This window comes from Diadema antillarum, unplaced genomic scaffold (genome assembly GCF_040938485.1).
Source record: "Diadema antillarum isolate AM-2024a unplaced genomic scaffold, OU_Dant_1.0 scf00000141, whole genome shotgun sequence".
NCBI lineage: Eukaryota > Metazoa > Echinodermata > Echinoidea > Diadematoida > Diadematidae > Diadema > Diadema antillarum.
The window spans coordinates 2,993,642-3,010,351 of NW_027271030.1; the positions used below are offsets into that span (position 1 = coordinate 2,993,642).

The 16,710-nt window shown below is 40.0% G+C and overlaps 1 protein-coding gene across 1 annotated transcript in view; it reads right to left on the reverse strand.

Annotated features, from left to right (window-relative positions):
• LOC139721290 (integrin alpha-8-like) overlaps nucleotides 1-16,710 on the reverse strand; it is a 92,122-nt gene that overhangs the window by 3,031 nt on the left and 72,381 nt on the right. The window contains exons 18-28 of the mRNA XM_071632611.1: nucleotides 16,178-16,312; nucleotides 13,592-13,656; nucleotides 12,772-12,922; nucleotides 10,643-10,726; nucleotides 8,976-9,055; nucleotides 7,811-7,900; nucleotides 6,618-6,735; nucleotides 5,241-5,405; nucleotides 4,494-4,703; nucleotides 3,772-3,888; nucleotides 2,366-2,491 (exon numbers count right to left, since the gene is read on the reverse strand). Of these exons, the coding sequence (XP_071488712.1) occupies nucleotides 2,366-2,491; nucleotides 3,772-3,888; nucleotides 4,494-4,703; nucleotides 5,241-5,405; nucleotides 6,618-6,735; nucleotides 7,811-7,900; nucleotides 8,976-9,055; nucleotides 10,643-10,726; nucleotides 12,772-12,922; nucleotides 13,592-13,656; nucleotides 16,178-16,312 (1,341 nt within the window). The remainder of the gene's footprint in view (nucleotides 1-2,365; nucleotides 2,492-3,771; nucleotides 3,889-4,493; nucleotides 4,704-5,240; nucleotides 5,406-6,617; nucleotides 6,736-7,810; nucleotides 7,901-8,975; nucleotides 9,056-10,642; nucleotides 10,727-12,771; nucleotides 12,923-13,591; nucleotides 13,657-16,177; nucleotides 16,313-16,710) is intronic.

The following is a 16,710-nucleotide window of genomic DNA, read 5'->3' on the forward strand; positions in this document are numbered from 1 at the left end:
TTCCCTCCTAGGCGGGGTACAAAGATCTTGACCATTATTTTTGTCGATTTAGGTTTTTTGCAGAAATCAAATCTTTGATATGTTTTCTACATCTACACTAAATTTCATAGCATAAGACTAAGTTTTTCCCATCGAAAATGGAATTTTAAGCACCCTATGTTGGATCGCACTCGTCAGTTTCGAGCTTCTTTCGAACGCCGCGCCAATATCCCCAGTGTTGCTACGGCGGAGGGTCTCACATGCGATTGGCTGGTGCGTCGCATACATTTACATAATTCGGCTTTCGGAGACACCAGTTGCAGCGTTTGGGGAATGCTTTGTCCATGCATGCACGATTACATGCTCCATTGTTCTTGCTATAATGGTTTATATACGCTCGCTCTGTAGTGCGTGCTCTTCATTTGGATTTCTATCCAAACTACTCTACCGCAATGTTCGATAACGGAAGTGAAAAAAAAATCCTGTAGCATGACATAATCGTGTGAAAAGAAAGCTAAATATTCTCAAATTTGTCTACTTGTACATGTAGCAAAAACTATGACAGCAGACTGACTCAATGGAAGGTAGATGAAAGGAAAGGAGCAGTCACATGTGACCAATTATATTCAAATACTACACGTCAAGATCGCACCAAATTTACGAGTCGTGTTTGTTTGTTTGCTTGAATTTAATTAGCACCACCAAACAAAGCAACATATGCATGTCTTGTAAAAGCAAAACAAACAGGAAGCGTGACCTTTGCCAGCACTAGCAATTTTCTGCCTTCAAAAGGGTCGCCTATGATAAAGACAAATCAACCACAATGAAAACGCCATTTGTAAATGTGTGGATTCGCCACCGCTCCTGTTACATGCACACGGTCATGGCGTGTGGATGCCACTGTGTAATGCATGCACCATAAACATATACATGTACACCGTATTTGTATGTGCAATTATCGTATTCGCCATTTTCAAAGACGTACTGGTAAACAAACCCGAACGAAACGCATTGTTTTTCGGCTCCATACGCTGAGCTCCGAGGAAGGTGCCCAGGAAATTTTACTCTCTCAGTGAGCCAATCAGAAGGCGATGTGGTTGCTAGAGGCGGAGCTTAACATTGATTGGCACCATCGTACGGTTGGGTGATTCTCCCCTCGCATCGCTGCTCGGACATTGTCTTTGAAAAAGAGGTGAATCTTCAGAGCCTGTTTTCTCGCAATTTTGTCAGGCTAACAACTTTAAAAGTGCATTTTATTTCTCTTTCTACAGTATGCCCACTTATGGTGCCAAAGACTACAAGTGTTTTATATCAACACAAAGCTTTAATAGGAAATGGACAATGTGATTCAGTGAAAAAATGAATTTTCAAAATTCCTGACTTTTGCCTGAAACCGTTGTCGCCGGTCACATACCCATTTTGTATGTGGAAAGGTGTACTTCTTTGTTAGAATGGGGATATGACAAAGGAAAGGAAATCTGCACACTCATATATCTACACTTTCTAGTCAAGTGTATGCCAGAGTGAAATCTCCATGAACAGTTAACAACACTGAGTTGAACTGATGTGGCATTTATTTTTCTGTTTTATTATTCTGTAACTGCTAAGGAAACAGCTATGTGTAGTTTATCCTTTTAAGCAAGCAACCATGTGAAAAACAGCTCTAAGTCCCCTCCATGGGACTAGGCAATAAGGGTAGTGTGAATTGTCTATGAGCACAAGTGTTGAAATTTTATCTTTTAATGTGACAGAATGAGGGAACCTCAATGCTCAGTTCTGGTAAGAAAACAAGATTTCATGAGAAATAAATATACAGATAATTAAAAATTCTTTTTCTCTCTACCATAGAAATTATTGCAAAGAGCAGGGCGCCAACCCCGGTGAAGTGGTCCCACTACCACCCATACAAGAAAACGGGCAAATGACGCCAGCCCCTCATGGTTCGCCCCAGGTGACTAGCAATAGTCAGCAAACGGCATCAACCAGGCACTCTGTGCCATACGCTCGAATGAATAAATTGTAAAGACTGTCACCATGTGATCTGGTGTATGCTGTAGAATGGGTATTTAAACACAATAGATCAACTCAACACACAATGATAACATGCCCCTGCAAAACTTTTGGGGTAGTTTGAAATGTGAATGCAAGGTATGCAAAATATCTGACTTTCAAATACGGACCAGAGTCAAAATTTTTCTATATCAAGTAAAGAAGGTTAGACCACAGCCAAAGTCTCATCCCAACTGAAAAAGAGTTAGCACAGCCACCAAAGTCTGAATCCTGGTTGCGCTCGTTAATCTCCCCCCCCCCCCCCCCCCCCCCCCCCCCGCATCCCATCAGCCCCCCCCCCCCCCTTCTCCGCCCCACTCGGACACATCTGCCTCACCTTCCAGAGTGCCAGAATGATGATGATGAGGAGGATGATGCCCCCAAGCACTGACACCACAATGATCCACCAGGCGATGGGTGCCGGCTCCGGCACCAGATCCTCCGATCGTAGCGTCGTCGTCGCCTGGGAGACGACAAAAAAAATCACAAAAACAAAAGGATGAAGATCCATACAAATCACAAAAACAAAACGATGAAGATCCATACATCATTTTGACTGCTGTTGTTTCGAAAAAGATGCTCTCTCCCCATCCATTACAATGTAAGTCACATAACAGTATATGGGAAGGACCTACCACTCAACTTTTCACATCATATCACATACACGTACAACAGGATGTAATTACTTTTCATCCATTCGAAATATCATAAATCATTTTCTCATTGCAAATATCAATAGACATGAATATCCACACTGCACAAATTTAAGAAAGGTTACAGATTCAATGATATCACTTTACAAAACATGAAATGAGTTATTGACAACCTAGCTAGAACACATCAGTAGTTAGATGACCTAAATGGCTTCTTACAATTGCATAATTGCATAAATTATCACACACAAATCTTTGAACACAATATTCTTCTTCTCTGTCGAATCCAAATCACAATTTCACACACTACTGCCACTATTAAGACAGTGCACATGTAGAAGAACAACACAATCTTTGGGTATAGCCTATCTCAACTTGTCAGGAATATGATGTCCAAGCTTTCCGACCACCTACCATGGCCATCGTTTAAAGAGGATTTATGTTAATTGAGGGTATACAGCGATATTCATAGAAAACATCAGCCAAACTTGAGGAAAATTGGGCAATCTGTTCAAAATTTAAGAATTCTTAGGAAAGGTTTAGTGCAGCAATCACTGCATGAGAGGACAACATTTTGTGATGTCATGTATGGACTACAATATACAGAAAACACAGAAAATTCAACATATTTTTACTTTTCTAGAATAATGAAAGAGCGTTTGACTTACCTCTTTCAAAACACAGGGGAAATAATTTTACCTTTAACATAAGTCAGTTACAAGTCTATGTATGTGTACAGCTGTACTTGCCATAAGAAGTTATAAGTTGTGGAACTCTCATTAGATTTTCTGTATAATTATCCTTTTCCATTTGTTACACGTCATGAACGGCAGTAGTCTTCTAATCCAGCGATGGCTGCATGGAAACTTCAAAATTTCATAACTTTTCAACAGATTGTTTTCTATCAAACTTTGCTGATGTGTTCTACTAGTCCTGCTGCTCTCACTCAATCCACATGCATATTTGGGTTTCACTACCCTGTAGAGCAGCCAGCATCAATATGAAAATCTGTACTCTGCTGGAGGGCCCTACATACACAGCTGTGAAGAGAACCTCTCCATCATAATGTGAACTAACATACATAATGTACCTTGGTGGAATCGCTGAACTCCTCACGGATGGGTATATTGTAGGGCACCTCCATGACCTCTGCCACTGCTGTGGATGCCACTACAAACACTGGAGACACAGCATTCTGAATCTCCGTCTAGAGTAAATAAAACAAACAGCAAAAATAAAACCCATGATCATCTACATTTCAAGAACTACGTACACACAGTGTTACCGCAAGCCTCTCTTCCTTTAATATGAATACCTACATTGCATGTTTGTTGCTATCCAATACAAACAAGATTCTCCTGCCCCCTATTTTCCTGCGTCCTAAAGCTGAGCAAGTCAAGCATGAGCGGTATAATAATGAACACTCTCTTTTCTATAGATCCCTGTTTGAAGTACATATGTGTCTGACGGTAGAGCATTCTTTAAGTCGTTTTGAGTGCACAAGTGCAGAGGTCTTATTTCACACATTCCTTATGCCTATGTGTACAGTCTAGAGCAATAATCGATAGTTGTGCATGCATACTACAATGTATGTTTTGGCTTTAAAGATATAGCATCAGCTTAAAACGTTTTACTGACATCAATGCTATATTACCCATTTTGGTCATATCGTAAAGCAAAGAAATTAAAACCCCTGCTCTTCAGGTTAACTTTTAACTCTAGAGATATTTCACCACACGGTTGGTCAGTGACAGATATTTAGTGTATACTGTATACATGAATATAAACTAGTCATTGAATCACAGCACTTACTGTCTGGAAGGTGCGCTGCCAGAATCGGCCAAGGAGTCTGACGACTTTGCCCTCGCCGGGGCCCAATCCGGTGACGTCGCAGCGAATCCTGACGCAGTGCTCTGCCTGGCAGTAGTACGGCTCGGACTGGGTCAGGGCCTGGGCCTGTGCGGCGTCGCGTCGCCGACGGGACGACGTGCTGCTGAGCTCGTCTTGCGTGCTGGCGTCAAGCTGATGTGCGAGAAGGAAAAAATGGCAGGGTAGGGTGAGGTTGAGAAACAGGAAATATGGGGAGTTTTTTTTTTTTTTTTTGTCTGACTGTCTGCATGGAGATCACCATGACACCCTAGAGCATGAATGTTTTGACCTACTGCCATAAAAAGTGTTTATGGCACTCTTGTGTTGTGGCAGCCTCTAAATAGGCCTTTATGATTATAATACACACTTTTAGTTGTAAACTCACTTTCACAAAACCTCCTACTGCAGCTTATTACACCTGAAACACATTACAAAACAGACACACTCAGAGAAAGATTGATTTCGATTCACATTTGACCAAAAGGGCCTAATGTCATCAGTAACGACTCAAATGCTTTATACCGCAATCATTTCATTGTTTCGTTGTGGTTTTTTGTGCTGTTGCCACAGTTGCTGCAATTAGTGCACATTGCCACTGTTGGAAGATTTTTAAATTTTTTGCAGAGTACTGTGTATAAAGGGGCGGGTGAGGGGTTGGTAGGGGGCAGCTTGATGATCCATCATCCTCACCTTCACTCCCAGTGGGTTGGCCTCGCCCTGGACAATGTCACAGGTGACGCCTTCTGCTGCGTTGACGCCCAGGAGGTAGAACAGGTACTCGCCCGCCTCGTCCTTCATCGGCCACAAAATCTCCATTGTCGTTCTCCCGGCACTGCTGGGGCCGCCATTGCGGACCTACAGAGAAGGGGTTGGTGTCATGAAGAAATCAACTATATTTTCAACTGCTGCTCACTTGCCACAAAATTTTTAAAAAAAACTTTAGAAATGTCGCTATGGCGACTGGTATGCCTCCGCCACAATGCATAATTCTCCTAATAGGTCTAGAGTACATGTGGACAATGTGTGATGACAGTTTCACATAATTGGTAAAAACATTAAAACGACCTATTTGTCATAAATATGTTGAATGTTCACCTTCCTTGACTTAAGTTTAATTGGATGAATGGGAGAGCATGCATTTGGGGATTTAAGGACTTTTACTTGTTTAGTAACTTTCAAGGTAAGGAGAAAAAGTGCAATTTCTGTATTCAATAGTAAATTGTTACCACTTTCACCTGGCCTTTGACCCGGCCTTTGACCCTTGACCTTGAACCTAAAATTCATAAGAGAATCCTTGTCGGGCAGAACATGCATAAATATGTACTAAGTTTCAAGATGACTTGAGCCACTTCTGAGATATGGAGGAAGAGAATAATTGGGTAGTACATGTATACACGAAGTTTCAAGAAAATATCTTCAGGCATTGCATAGATTTGGAGGAAATAGTGACATTTTTGAGCATTTGACCTTGACCTTTTGACCTTTGACCTTAAGTATGTGCACCCAAAAGTTGATAGGCACAACTCCACGCCCTCATACACATACATGCCAAGTGTCATTAGGATACCTCAAAAGGTCTTTTAGTTACGCTGTCCACAAAATTGATTACGGATGGACGGAAGGACAGACAACCCGAAAAACATAATGCTTCTGGCCCCACTTCATGGAGGAGGCATAAAATGAATATAAACAAGTCCCATTTCTAGTTTTAAAAAAATATATATACATGTATATCTAAATGTCTCATTTAATTAAAACATTTTCATAAGCAGCTCTTGAATCTACACAACAAAAATGACTCAAAAGAAAGTACCCTTTTGGATCTCATCAGACATTTCCTTTTGTCCCCGAAGTGAAAAGGCATGTAGAATCAAATCATGCAGACATTGCTAATGGGTTTAAACATCCGCCACAATGACAGTGTTCTTCATTGTTCATCTACTTTAACTGATCACATCTCTACACTGACAACTGCAATTTTTTTTGTAAAGTCAACTGCTATCAACTGCTATAACAAATTCTGCTTACTCTGAAAAAACAAAACAAAAGAAGAAGAAAAAAACAAACCTCATACAGATGAACGATACCGGGGCCAATGTCAGACTCGCTCACGCCTGTCTCTGGTAGAGGGCCTATATAATTATCTGGGTTCTGAGGGAAAGTGAGGATCTCTGGATTCGATGCACTGTAGGAATAAAGACAGCAATCAACCATTTCAGTTTAGCTTATTCTATTTCTTCACTTGTACAAACAAAATTACAATGGTATATCAACAACAATCTCATCTATACACAAATAAGATTGCAACTGATTGACAATCAGTTGCAATGAAAACATCTCGACGGAAGAATTCAATGAATTTGAACAAATAAGATTACTTTAACCCATTCGACGGGTCCCGTGTATACTCGGGCACGTGTCTATGGGAAATGCGTGTTGTAGCAAAATCAGTCCATCCTCAACGGGTTAAGATCAGTACTTTAGGCATAACTATATCCTTAACTCTTGGGCCTGAATTCACGAAGGTGGTACAAGTTTTGTCCATGCTTTAAACCATGGACAAAGATCATAGTTTTGTGTGGGGCGCCAAGTGTTGCATGGCCTATTTTGTTACGAAATCAGTCATTTTGTAATGAAATAGGCCATGCCACACTTGGCACCCCATACAAAAACATGGTCTTTGCCATGGTGTAGTAAACCAAGGACAAAGATTGTACCACCTTCGTGAATTCGGGCCTTGATGTTTTCTGTTCCCACGTCCGACTCTGTCAATGGCTTGCCACGTTCGCATATTTTGCTTAAACGTTTAAACGCACAACCGTCCCCAAACCGATCAATAAATCGCTCAACACAAATTGATAAGTGGAAGGACTTACAAGTACAAGTCAAGGGACTGACACCTGAAAAGATTGACACTGAGAACATTTGGCAAGTGGAAGGATCAACATGAAAAGATTGAGGAATGCAAGGACTGTGAAATGGTGATGTAAACCATAGAAAGAGTGACAGCGGAAGGACTGAAAAACAAACGACTGACATATAGAATCGACAAACAAAAGATCTGATGGATGGGAGGATCGACTAAAGAAAGGATTAACAGACAGCAGACAAGTCATGAAAAAGAAAGATGGAAGGATTGTGAGATAAATGACAGACACACAAAAGGACTTTCTGATGAAAAGATAGACAGATGGAAGCACTGACCACTAGGGCAGACTATTACTGTATCATAAACAGAATGAAATATGAAAATGACTCACCTCAGCAATTTGAGATTGATGTCCAACGTCACCTCGACTGTCATATTAAATTCATTGTTTCTCAGTGTGTCTGCTCCTTCCTTGTTTTCACTACAAACGGGTTGGTAAAAGAATACCAGATATATAGAGCTCAAATACTAAAACAACAAAGAAGAAAAGATATGTCTACTCTTCTAAAAACAGTTATTCATGCCAACCTCACTGGGTTTCTTGTACATGTGGACCAAAGATCAGAGTATCTTATACATTGTAACAAGGTGCTGAACTCTGCTGTATGACTTCCACATCAATGCATGCACATTTCATAAACTAAACAAATTACACATAAACTGCTGCATACACACAGATAGATACCCTATACAGATAGAAACCGGCCACAACGTATGGGAAATTAAAAAAAAATAAAAAATCCTGGTAAAGCTCATTTTCTCTTTTACCAATGTAATGTTTTCAAAAAAGATGGAGTAACACTACATGATGTGATCAGTAATAGCTACCCTGTATTTCTTAGGGTAAGTGTAACAAATTTCAATTACCCCGGCCCATTCACAGCGGTACCCCTGCGCAGAAAAAAACTCAAAACCAAAACAATAAATGTGTTTATTCTCTAACTTCCCCTCCACAAGAAAGTAAAGATAATATGTGGAATTCACATGTCCATTTTCTTCTGTAATTTTGTGCAACATTCTAAAATCCTTACTTTCAGCAAAAGCTCCATTATGTTGGCTCAAAAACAAAAACAAATACACTAATAATACATTCTTTGTTCTTATTCCTGATCTAAGGAGATGCCTGATATGACAAGGGCATTTCAGTGATGCCTCAGCTTGATTCCTCTGAACACTACAATAAAAGTGGAAGTTTTTGCGTGTTACATTTGCATTTCACACAACCAAATACTAGCGCAAAAATAAAAGCAAGCGTGTATACTTGTATGTTATATGTTTCACTAATTACTGTTTTGATTCCGCAGATTTAAAAACATAAGTGTGAAAATTACCTCCACAAAAGTATCCACTTTTACAGTGTACGACTCAACTTTCTTACTTTATGTCAGAATTTAACGAATTTTTTACACATGTCTGCATTTTCAATTTACCCTATTCATAAAATGATATGTCACACAGAACATGGTGTGAAAAAGCACTGTAAATTTAATACTTACCTGTCTGCCACAAAGTAGAATTCAATGTGCTGGTTATTGCCACCAATTCCAACTGTAGACAGTGTCAAACCAAACTGGAGCTGCAAGTAGCAGAGAACAGAAGGAAAAACACATAATTGCATGCATGACAAATTACAAATTCTTTCACAGGCATTCAATGTATGGTTCTGCAGCCCTCAGACGAAACTTTAAATAATGTGTATTTGTCTTAATTACAGTAGTATTAGTTTGTCTCATTCATGAACTAGCATTCTCTCATCGATTGACTCTCAAAAATGCGACTCAGGTTGTAATGTTGTTTCCACTTTTAAATCATAATTATAGACACAAATATTTCTGACTTTTTACTGTCATTATCAATTCACACCACAAAGTACTGTAAAACATGATATATTCGCGGCATGAAATTTTCGCGGATTGGAGCCGAAGGCCTTTTTCGTGGCAAGAAATTTTCGCGAATTGTCACTTGCGTTCAATGCATATAGTGTAGATAAGAAATTTCGCGTGCATTTTAATTTCTCGAATCTTGGCGCTCGCAAAATTCGCGAACTTTAAATGCACGCGAACATTTCTCATTTTACAGTAAATAAGGTTGTGCATGTACAACCACTGTTCACAGTAATAAGCTTACAAATATGGAATGAGACTGGTGTACTTGTATCCTTAAACACATTAAACCTCCGCTTTGCTGTAATTGACCCACCTAATATGCCACATGATATTGCCTACAGGAAGTGGGGTGTTATGTTGTATTTTGGAAAATGAACAACCAATCTCGGAAGGGAGAAGTGATAAAGGATGAAAGCAAAACTTAATAACTTTATGGCAACAATCTACATCCAAGGCTCCACACTTTAATACTCACAATATCTGGTGGCCACTAAAAATTTGTGAGTCTGAAAATTTGGTGGTACGAAAAATGAATGTAGTGACCCAGTAAAAACAGAAACATACTGTAACTGTATCCATTTTGAATCCCAAGTGCCTGATTGGGCTACCAAAAGATAGCTTTTTAGGAAATTTGGTGGCCCCACATCAATTATTTTCAGTGGCCCATCTGTGTATCAAATTACATCTGTACACTCAGTTTCTACCCATACTATTAGTATGTCTTGAATGTATAATATGCAGTTGTAGTTAGAATGGATGCATGATATCATCATAAACACAGTCAAGTATAGCACAACAAATTCAAATCTCTTTGTCTTTTGGCACACACACACAAAAAAAATGCTAAAAGGTGCTACTCAGAAAAGTGCACTGTGTATGTCAACGTAATATTCTTGCCATACTCCTGATATGTGCCAAAGTGGAATCTACACTTGGTGCTCTTTGCTACTGAAGATACTCTTCCAGGGGAATATTTTCTTTACATTGTTGTTCCTGTGTGACATCGCAAATCTTTGAAGTCTTTAATATCCTTGAAGGCTGTTGAAAACAAAAATCAAAAATCAATAACTTTTGAACAGATTGTCCAGTTTTCTTCATGTAACTACACTAATGCACTCTACTAGTATTTCTGCATGTACTCAATCCACACAATATTTGGGTTTCATTCCCCATTTAATGCGATAATTATTCAGGCCACGTCTGTACTGATGTTGGCATGGGGGGTCATGGGGGGTGGGGTACCTGGAACTACAAAATACTTCTGGTCAAGAGCTTACCGTGCGATGTCCAGCAAGGGGGTTTCCAGTGTCGCAAGTAATCACACGCCGGTCAGAATCCTCTGCACAATTTATTGACAGGTCCTGGCAAAAGGAAAAAAAAAACGAAGACAAAACAATGAGAGGAATGAAGATTGACCCGACAAATACAGCGTGCAAGTGAGAACAATTAAAACGTCAGTTCTCAGTTTCACTGCAGATAACTTGTCAAAGGTGTAACTAAGTCCATGGTCACTACAAAGGGACAACTATTAAAACTGGGCCCTGTTTCATAAAGCTGTTCGTAAAGATATGCACAACTTTATGGCAAGCAATGTAGGCTTCCTCATCATTGTTAATTTCAATAAGCTAAAGTTGAAATTTGCAGATGATAATGATTATTCTTACATGTTAACTCATGCTTATAGTTGAAAGTGTATTTTTGCCATAATGCAGATGAAATATTGACATACTATGTACAATCCTACTTTGCTATTAATAAAATCATAAAGAAAAAACAAATGGGCACACAATATATATTGGCATTTCATATTCCAGTTGTTCGTAAATAATAATAATAATGCAGGGCACTTATAATGCGCCAATTCCACATAACTAACATGCTCAAGGCAGAGTATGAAAAGTAGTACAAAATAATTACATAAACATATGCATGAAAATGAATGACACAATAATGATGAGAAAAAAAATAATCACAATATACAATTCTACTGGAAACGATTACGAACAAATGAGTCTTAAGGGCAACTTTAAAGGAGTCAACATTTGAAATGTAACGGACAGCTCGAGGCAACTGATTCCACAGGTAAGGTCCAGCATCTGCAAATGACCGATCCCCCCATGATTACGTATGTAAAGTCATGCGTAACTTTACAAACAGCTTTGTAAAACAGGGCCCACTGATGTTTGAGTTGACTTGGATGAGAAGAGCAGCGAGTCAAATGAACTACAGAGCAGAAGTTTTGTCATTAAAAACTAGACTGATAATCCGAAAGTTATAGAAATCTTAATAGAATTTCACTTTTTTCACAAAACGGTGATATTGGTCACTATTATACTGATAAATCAGAAAAATGTCAGAGGGCAAGGACGGAGAGAAAGAGAGAGAGAGAACAACACAGATATAGATTGATACAGCAGAAAATAAGGAGAGAGAGTGAGAGAGAGAAGGAGTGAAGAATATAAGGACATACAGGCAGATATGAAGGCAAAGACCAACAACAGTGAGGAAGAAAATAATTAATCAAACTATGTCATTGTATTATGCATGCTTTATATTATATAATACTTTGCTTTACTTCTCGCTTGATGGAAAAATAAACTGAGCTGAGCTGAGCTGAAACGGAGGAAGAGTAAAATTGAAAGATAGAAAGTCAGAGAAAAAAACAGAAGAAAGGAACAGAGAGATAAGGACATATAAAAGGAAGAGAGACAGACAGACAGACAGACAGACAGACAGACAGACAGAGGGAAAGAGGCAGTTACTTTGTAATATCCACGTTGACGCAGGAACACAACTCCAGAAAAAGGTTTACAATAATAACAGACTGAATGAATCCCTCCCTATCCATTAACATGATATCATGAGGGTCGATGAGATGACAGGTCACACTAAAAAAACACTCTCGAGAACACAGACCTCCGCCAAGCAACTACTTTCTACCCATACACGCATAATAAAAATTGCCCAGTTTTGCAATATAGAAGCTTTTTGTTTACGTCATCAGCTTCCAGCAATGACGCCTCGTCAGAGCAGAGCACGTACTTTATAGCGCGTATGGAAACCTTAAATATGCGCTGCTTGAACTCCCAAGTTTATTGTCCCTATCTGCCAAAGATTAAAAAATCCTTGTTCCAAAATACTTACAAGTTTGTGGATCACTATCAAAATTTAATCGTCTGTTCCTTGTGTCATTATCAACTTTTTCTACACGTTTCATTCAGATCCCTTCACATCTTTTTGTGTTATTTTGCACACAAACAAACAAACAAACAAATGCCGATGAAAACATAACCTCCTTCCGTGGAGGAGGTAATAAGAGAAGCAGGTACAAGGGGGAAAGGGAAAGGGAGAAAGGGGGGGGGGGGGGGTTGGGGTGGATGATAGAAAGAAACGATGCGAGCCTCACATTCTGCACATTCCTCTCCAGCCGAACAAACTGGAGCCCAGGTGGGTAGTAGACCATCAGGGTAGACTGGAAGGCATCTTCTCCGCTGTTCTCCAGCGTCACATCCAGGGTCAGGTCCTCCATACCACCGATGATGATGGATTCGGTACTCCTGCATAGCGAATGGCAGGTATCTTGCTGAAAAACATCGCTTCTCAAGGCTGTAAGTATTATTGTTACATGTAACACTTGCATCAGATGAAGTCAGGCTTTACTTCTATTCTTCCACCAGTGGTGGATCCAGAGGGGGGCGCAACCGGCGCACACCCTCCCCCCTTTATTTTTCGTTAAAAACGAAAGAAATAAAAAAGAAAAAAATGAAATGAAACCCGGAAGTGGCACCAGAAATATTAGTCACGCCCCCCCCCCCCTTTTGGAATTCCTGGATCCGCCCCTGTTCCACCCCCCCCCCCCTTTATCTATCACCACATACATTCCCAAAATTCCTTATGGAACCAACATCACTGCTAAAGTGAATAAGGCCCTGAAGTCATAAATGTGACATTCTGAGTTAATGGAATGAGATTTTTTTTTTTTCATTCTTTTTGGCAAAATAAAAGAGCACTCGGCTTACTTCTTTCAGCAGGCAGGGAGAATAATATTACCTGAACATATGTCAGTAACAAGTAGAACAGTACATCCCACTAAAACTTCTAATTCTGCAAAATTCTCTATACATATTTACCACATTTTCTTGATCCACATATATTTGGGTATCAAATCCCTTTTAAACCTCAGAATTGAGACTTGTCTCCTATTGAAACCAGAGAGATATACTCACGCTACAGCAGACACTCCCAACTCTGGTACACAGATGTTGTCTGCACAATTATTCTGAATGTAAACCTGTGTGTGTGTGTTAAAGAGAAGCAATTATATTATACACTATCTCTCTTGTACTTGTACATATCAAAACTCAAATGAATAGAACAGGATGAATAGAATGAAAAGAATAGAATAGAAATGAATGTGATGAACAAAAAAAAAGGTAAGAAAATACACTCTTGCTCTTGTACTTGAACATATCAAAACTCGAATGAAGAGAACAGAATGAATAGAATGGAATAGAATGGAATAGAATTGAATAGGATGGACAAATAAACAAGAGACCCGCGGGCCTAGCGCTCACCTGAGTATCGCAAGTTCACCTTTCACGCAGTCACTAATCTAAATTATTCACAGCTCTACTAAAATTTGACCAGGCATTCTCAAATAGAAGATGAAAATGTACAATAAGGGCCCAAATTTTTTACAGATTCCTTAATTTGGGGGGATTGGGGCCCCCTGGGGCCCTCTGGGTGGGGCATGGTGCCCATTTTGATAAATTGAGATCCTGACCCCCTAGGGATGCTACCTGCCAAGTTTGACAAAAATCCATCATGAGGTTTTCAGGAAGAAGATGAAAATGTACAATTCAGGCCCCCATTTGGACCCTTCCAACCACCCCCCACCCCCCCCCCCCCCCACCCAAGAGGGGCACCCCTGGATCTCCTATGAACAAACTTGAAACTACAGTCATTAATGTACTCACTCATAGTATTATCTCAGCTCTATAACTTCTGATTCTAGAGAAGATTTATAAAGATTCCTTCATTTGGGGGGTTTGGGACCCCTGGGGGCCCCCTGGGTGGGGCATGGTGCCCATTTTAACAAATTGAGATCCTAACCCCCTAGGGATGCTACCTGCCAAGTTTGGTGAAAATGGGTCATGGGGTTCTCAAGAAGACGATAAAAATGTACAATTTAGGCCCCATTAGGACCCTTCCTCACCCCCTCCCCTGGGTCCCAAGGGGGGCACCCCTGATTCTGCCATGAACAAACTTGAAACTACAGTCATCAATGTACTAACTCATAGTATTAACTAAGCACTATCACTTCTGGTTCTAGAGAAGAAGATTTTTGCAGAATCCTTAATTTTGGGGGGCTTGGGCCCCCTGAGGGCCCCCTGGGTGGGGCATGGTGCCCATTTTAACAAATTGAGTTCCTAACCCCCTAGGGATGCTACCTGCCAAGTTTGGTGAAAATGGGTCATGGGGTTCTCAAGAAGAAGATGAAAATGTACAATTTAGGCCCCATTAGAACCCTTCCCCACCCCCCTCCCCTGGGTCCCAAGGGGGGCACCCCTGATTCTGCCATGAACGAACTTGAAACTACAGTCATCAATGTATTAACTCATAGTATTAACTTAGCTCTATCACTTCTGGTTCTAGAGAAGAAGATTTTTACAGATTCCTTAATTTTGGGGGATTTGGGCCCCCCTGGGGGCCCCCTGGGTGGGGCATGGTGCCCATTTTAACAAATTGAGTTCCTAACCCCCTAGGGATGCTACCTGCCAAGTTTGATGAAAATCGGTCTTGGGGTTTTCAAGAAGAAGATGAAAATGTAAAAAGTTTACGCACGACGCACGACGGACGACGGACGACGGACGACGGACGACGGACGACGGACGACGGACGACGGACGACGGACGAAGGGCGATCGCAATAGCTCACTTGAGCCTTTGGCTCAGGTGAGCTAAAAAGGGAGGACAGTAGTGTACTCTCACTCTTGTACGTGTACTTGTACATATCAGAACTCGAATGAATAGAATGAATAGAATAAGATGGACAAAAAAAAAAAGAGGAAGACAATGACCACAAGTGAATCAGGAATACACCTGCTAACTGCTTGTGCTGAACTTTTGTTTGGTTGTTTTTATATTTGAGATTGTCTTCCATTTAGGTTTCAATCACAGTCAGATGTATTCTTTGATAGGGAGACCTTCAAAATCACAAAAGAGCATGTAGAGAGAATATTCAGAAAGGGGCGTATCAGGGGAATTACCCCCTCCCCCCAGGAAAATGACCCCCCGGCTAAATACTGGTTAGTGATAAGGTTAGAGTAAAGATTAGAGTTATGGTAAGGTATAGGGTTGGAGTTTGGGTGAGGGTTTGGATTAGGTTCTGGATTTGGATTAGGGTTTAGGGTCAGGGAAAGGGTCTGGGGTAATTGTCCAGGAGGTTATGGCCCTAGATCCAGAAATGGGAGCTGTCTGTGATACTTTCTTGGTCTTTCTGTGCACATGTGTTCACTCTATCCAAAAAAAAAAAAAAATAATAATAATAATAATAATTGTCAAAAATATATATTCAATCATCTTTGAAAAATTACTGAACTTAATACAAACCAAACAAAAGAAAACACAATTAGACAATGTTTTGAGTAGATAGATCTAGGTTACACTATACATACATTCCTGATCACAATGGATCTCTTATTGCATATATGACTTGTAGAGAAGGACAAAAAAAAAAAAATCTGAATTAAAAAAATGATTATGATACGCAATGCAAGAAAGCGTCATGTACGACACTTGATGTAAGCGTACCTGCTTCTTTTTGGTGGAAACGGCCTCAGCGTCCATGATGGGCAAGATCTCATGTGCCTGAAGACTAGACTCGTCCTGGTCCAGCTCATAATTGATGGTGACCTCGATCGGGGTCAGTTTGTCTTGGATGGTATTCTGTAAGAGGGAGGAAGGATTGATCAAGAATCTCACATTACAAAGGCTAAAAAAAAAAAAATGAAATTAAAAAAACGATCATGGATTTGTATCACTCAAGTACACATTTTTATTTCATCATATATGATACAGACAAATATATATATATATATATATATATATATATATATGTGACCGTGCACCTCAAAACGAACATAAAGTCGCACACACTGATTTTGCGTGAGGACTGAAAATAAGTGAAATGGGTCAACCTAGCCGAACTCGACTTTTTCATATTTTCTGAAAGAGCGGGTCTTCTTTAACATTATGCTAAAATTTGGTATCATAAAACGAGCAGGAAAGTGTGTTTTTTTAGTAGTTTATCTTGAACATTTTTGGTAGAACAGTGTCATTAGGTG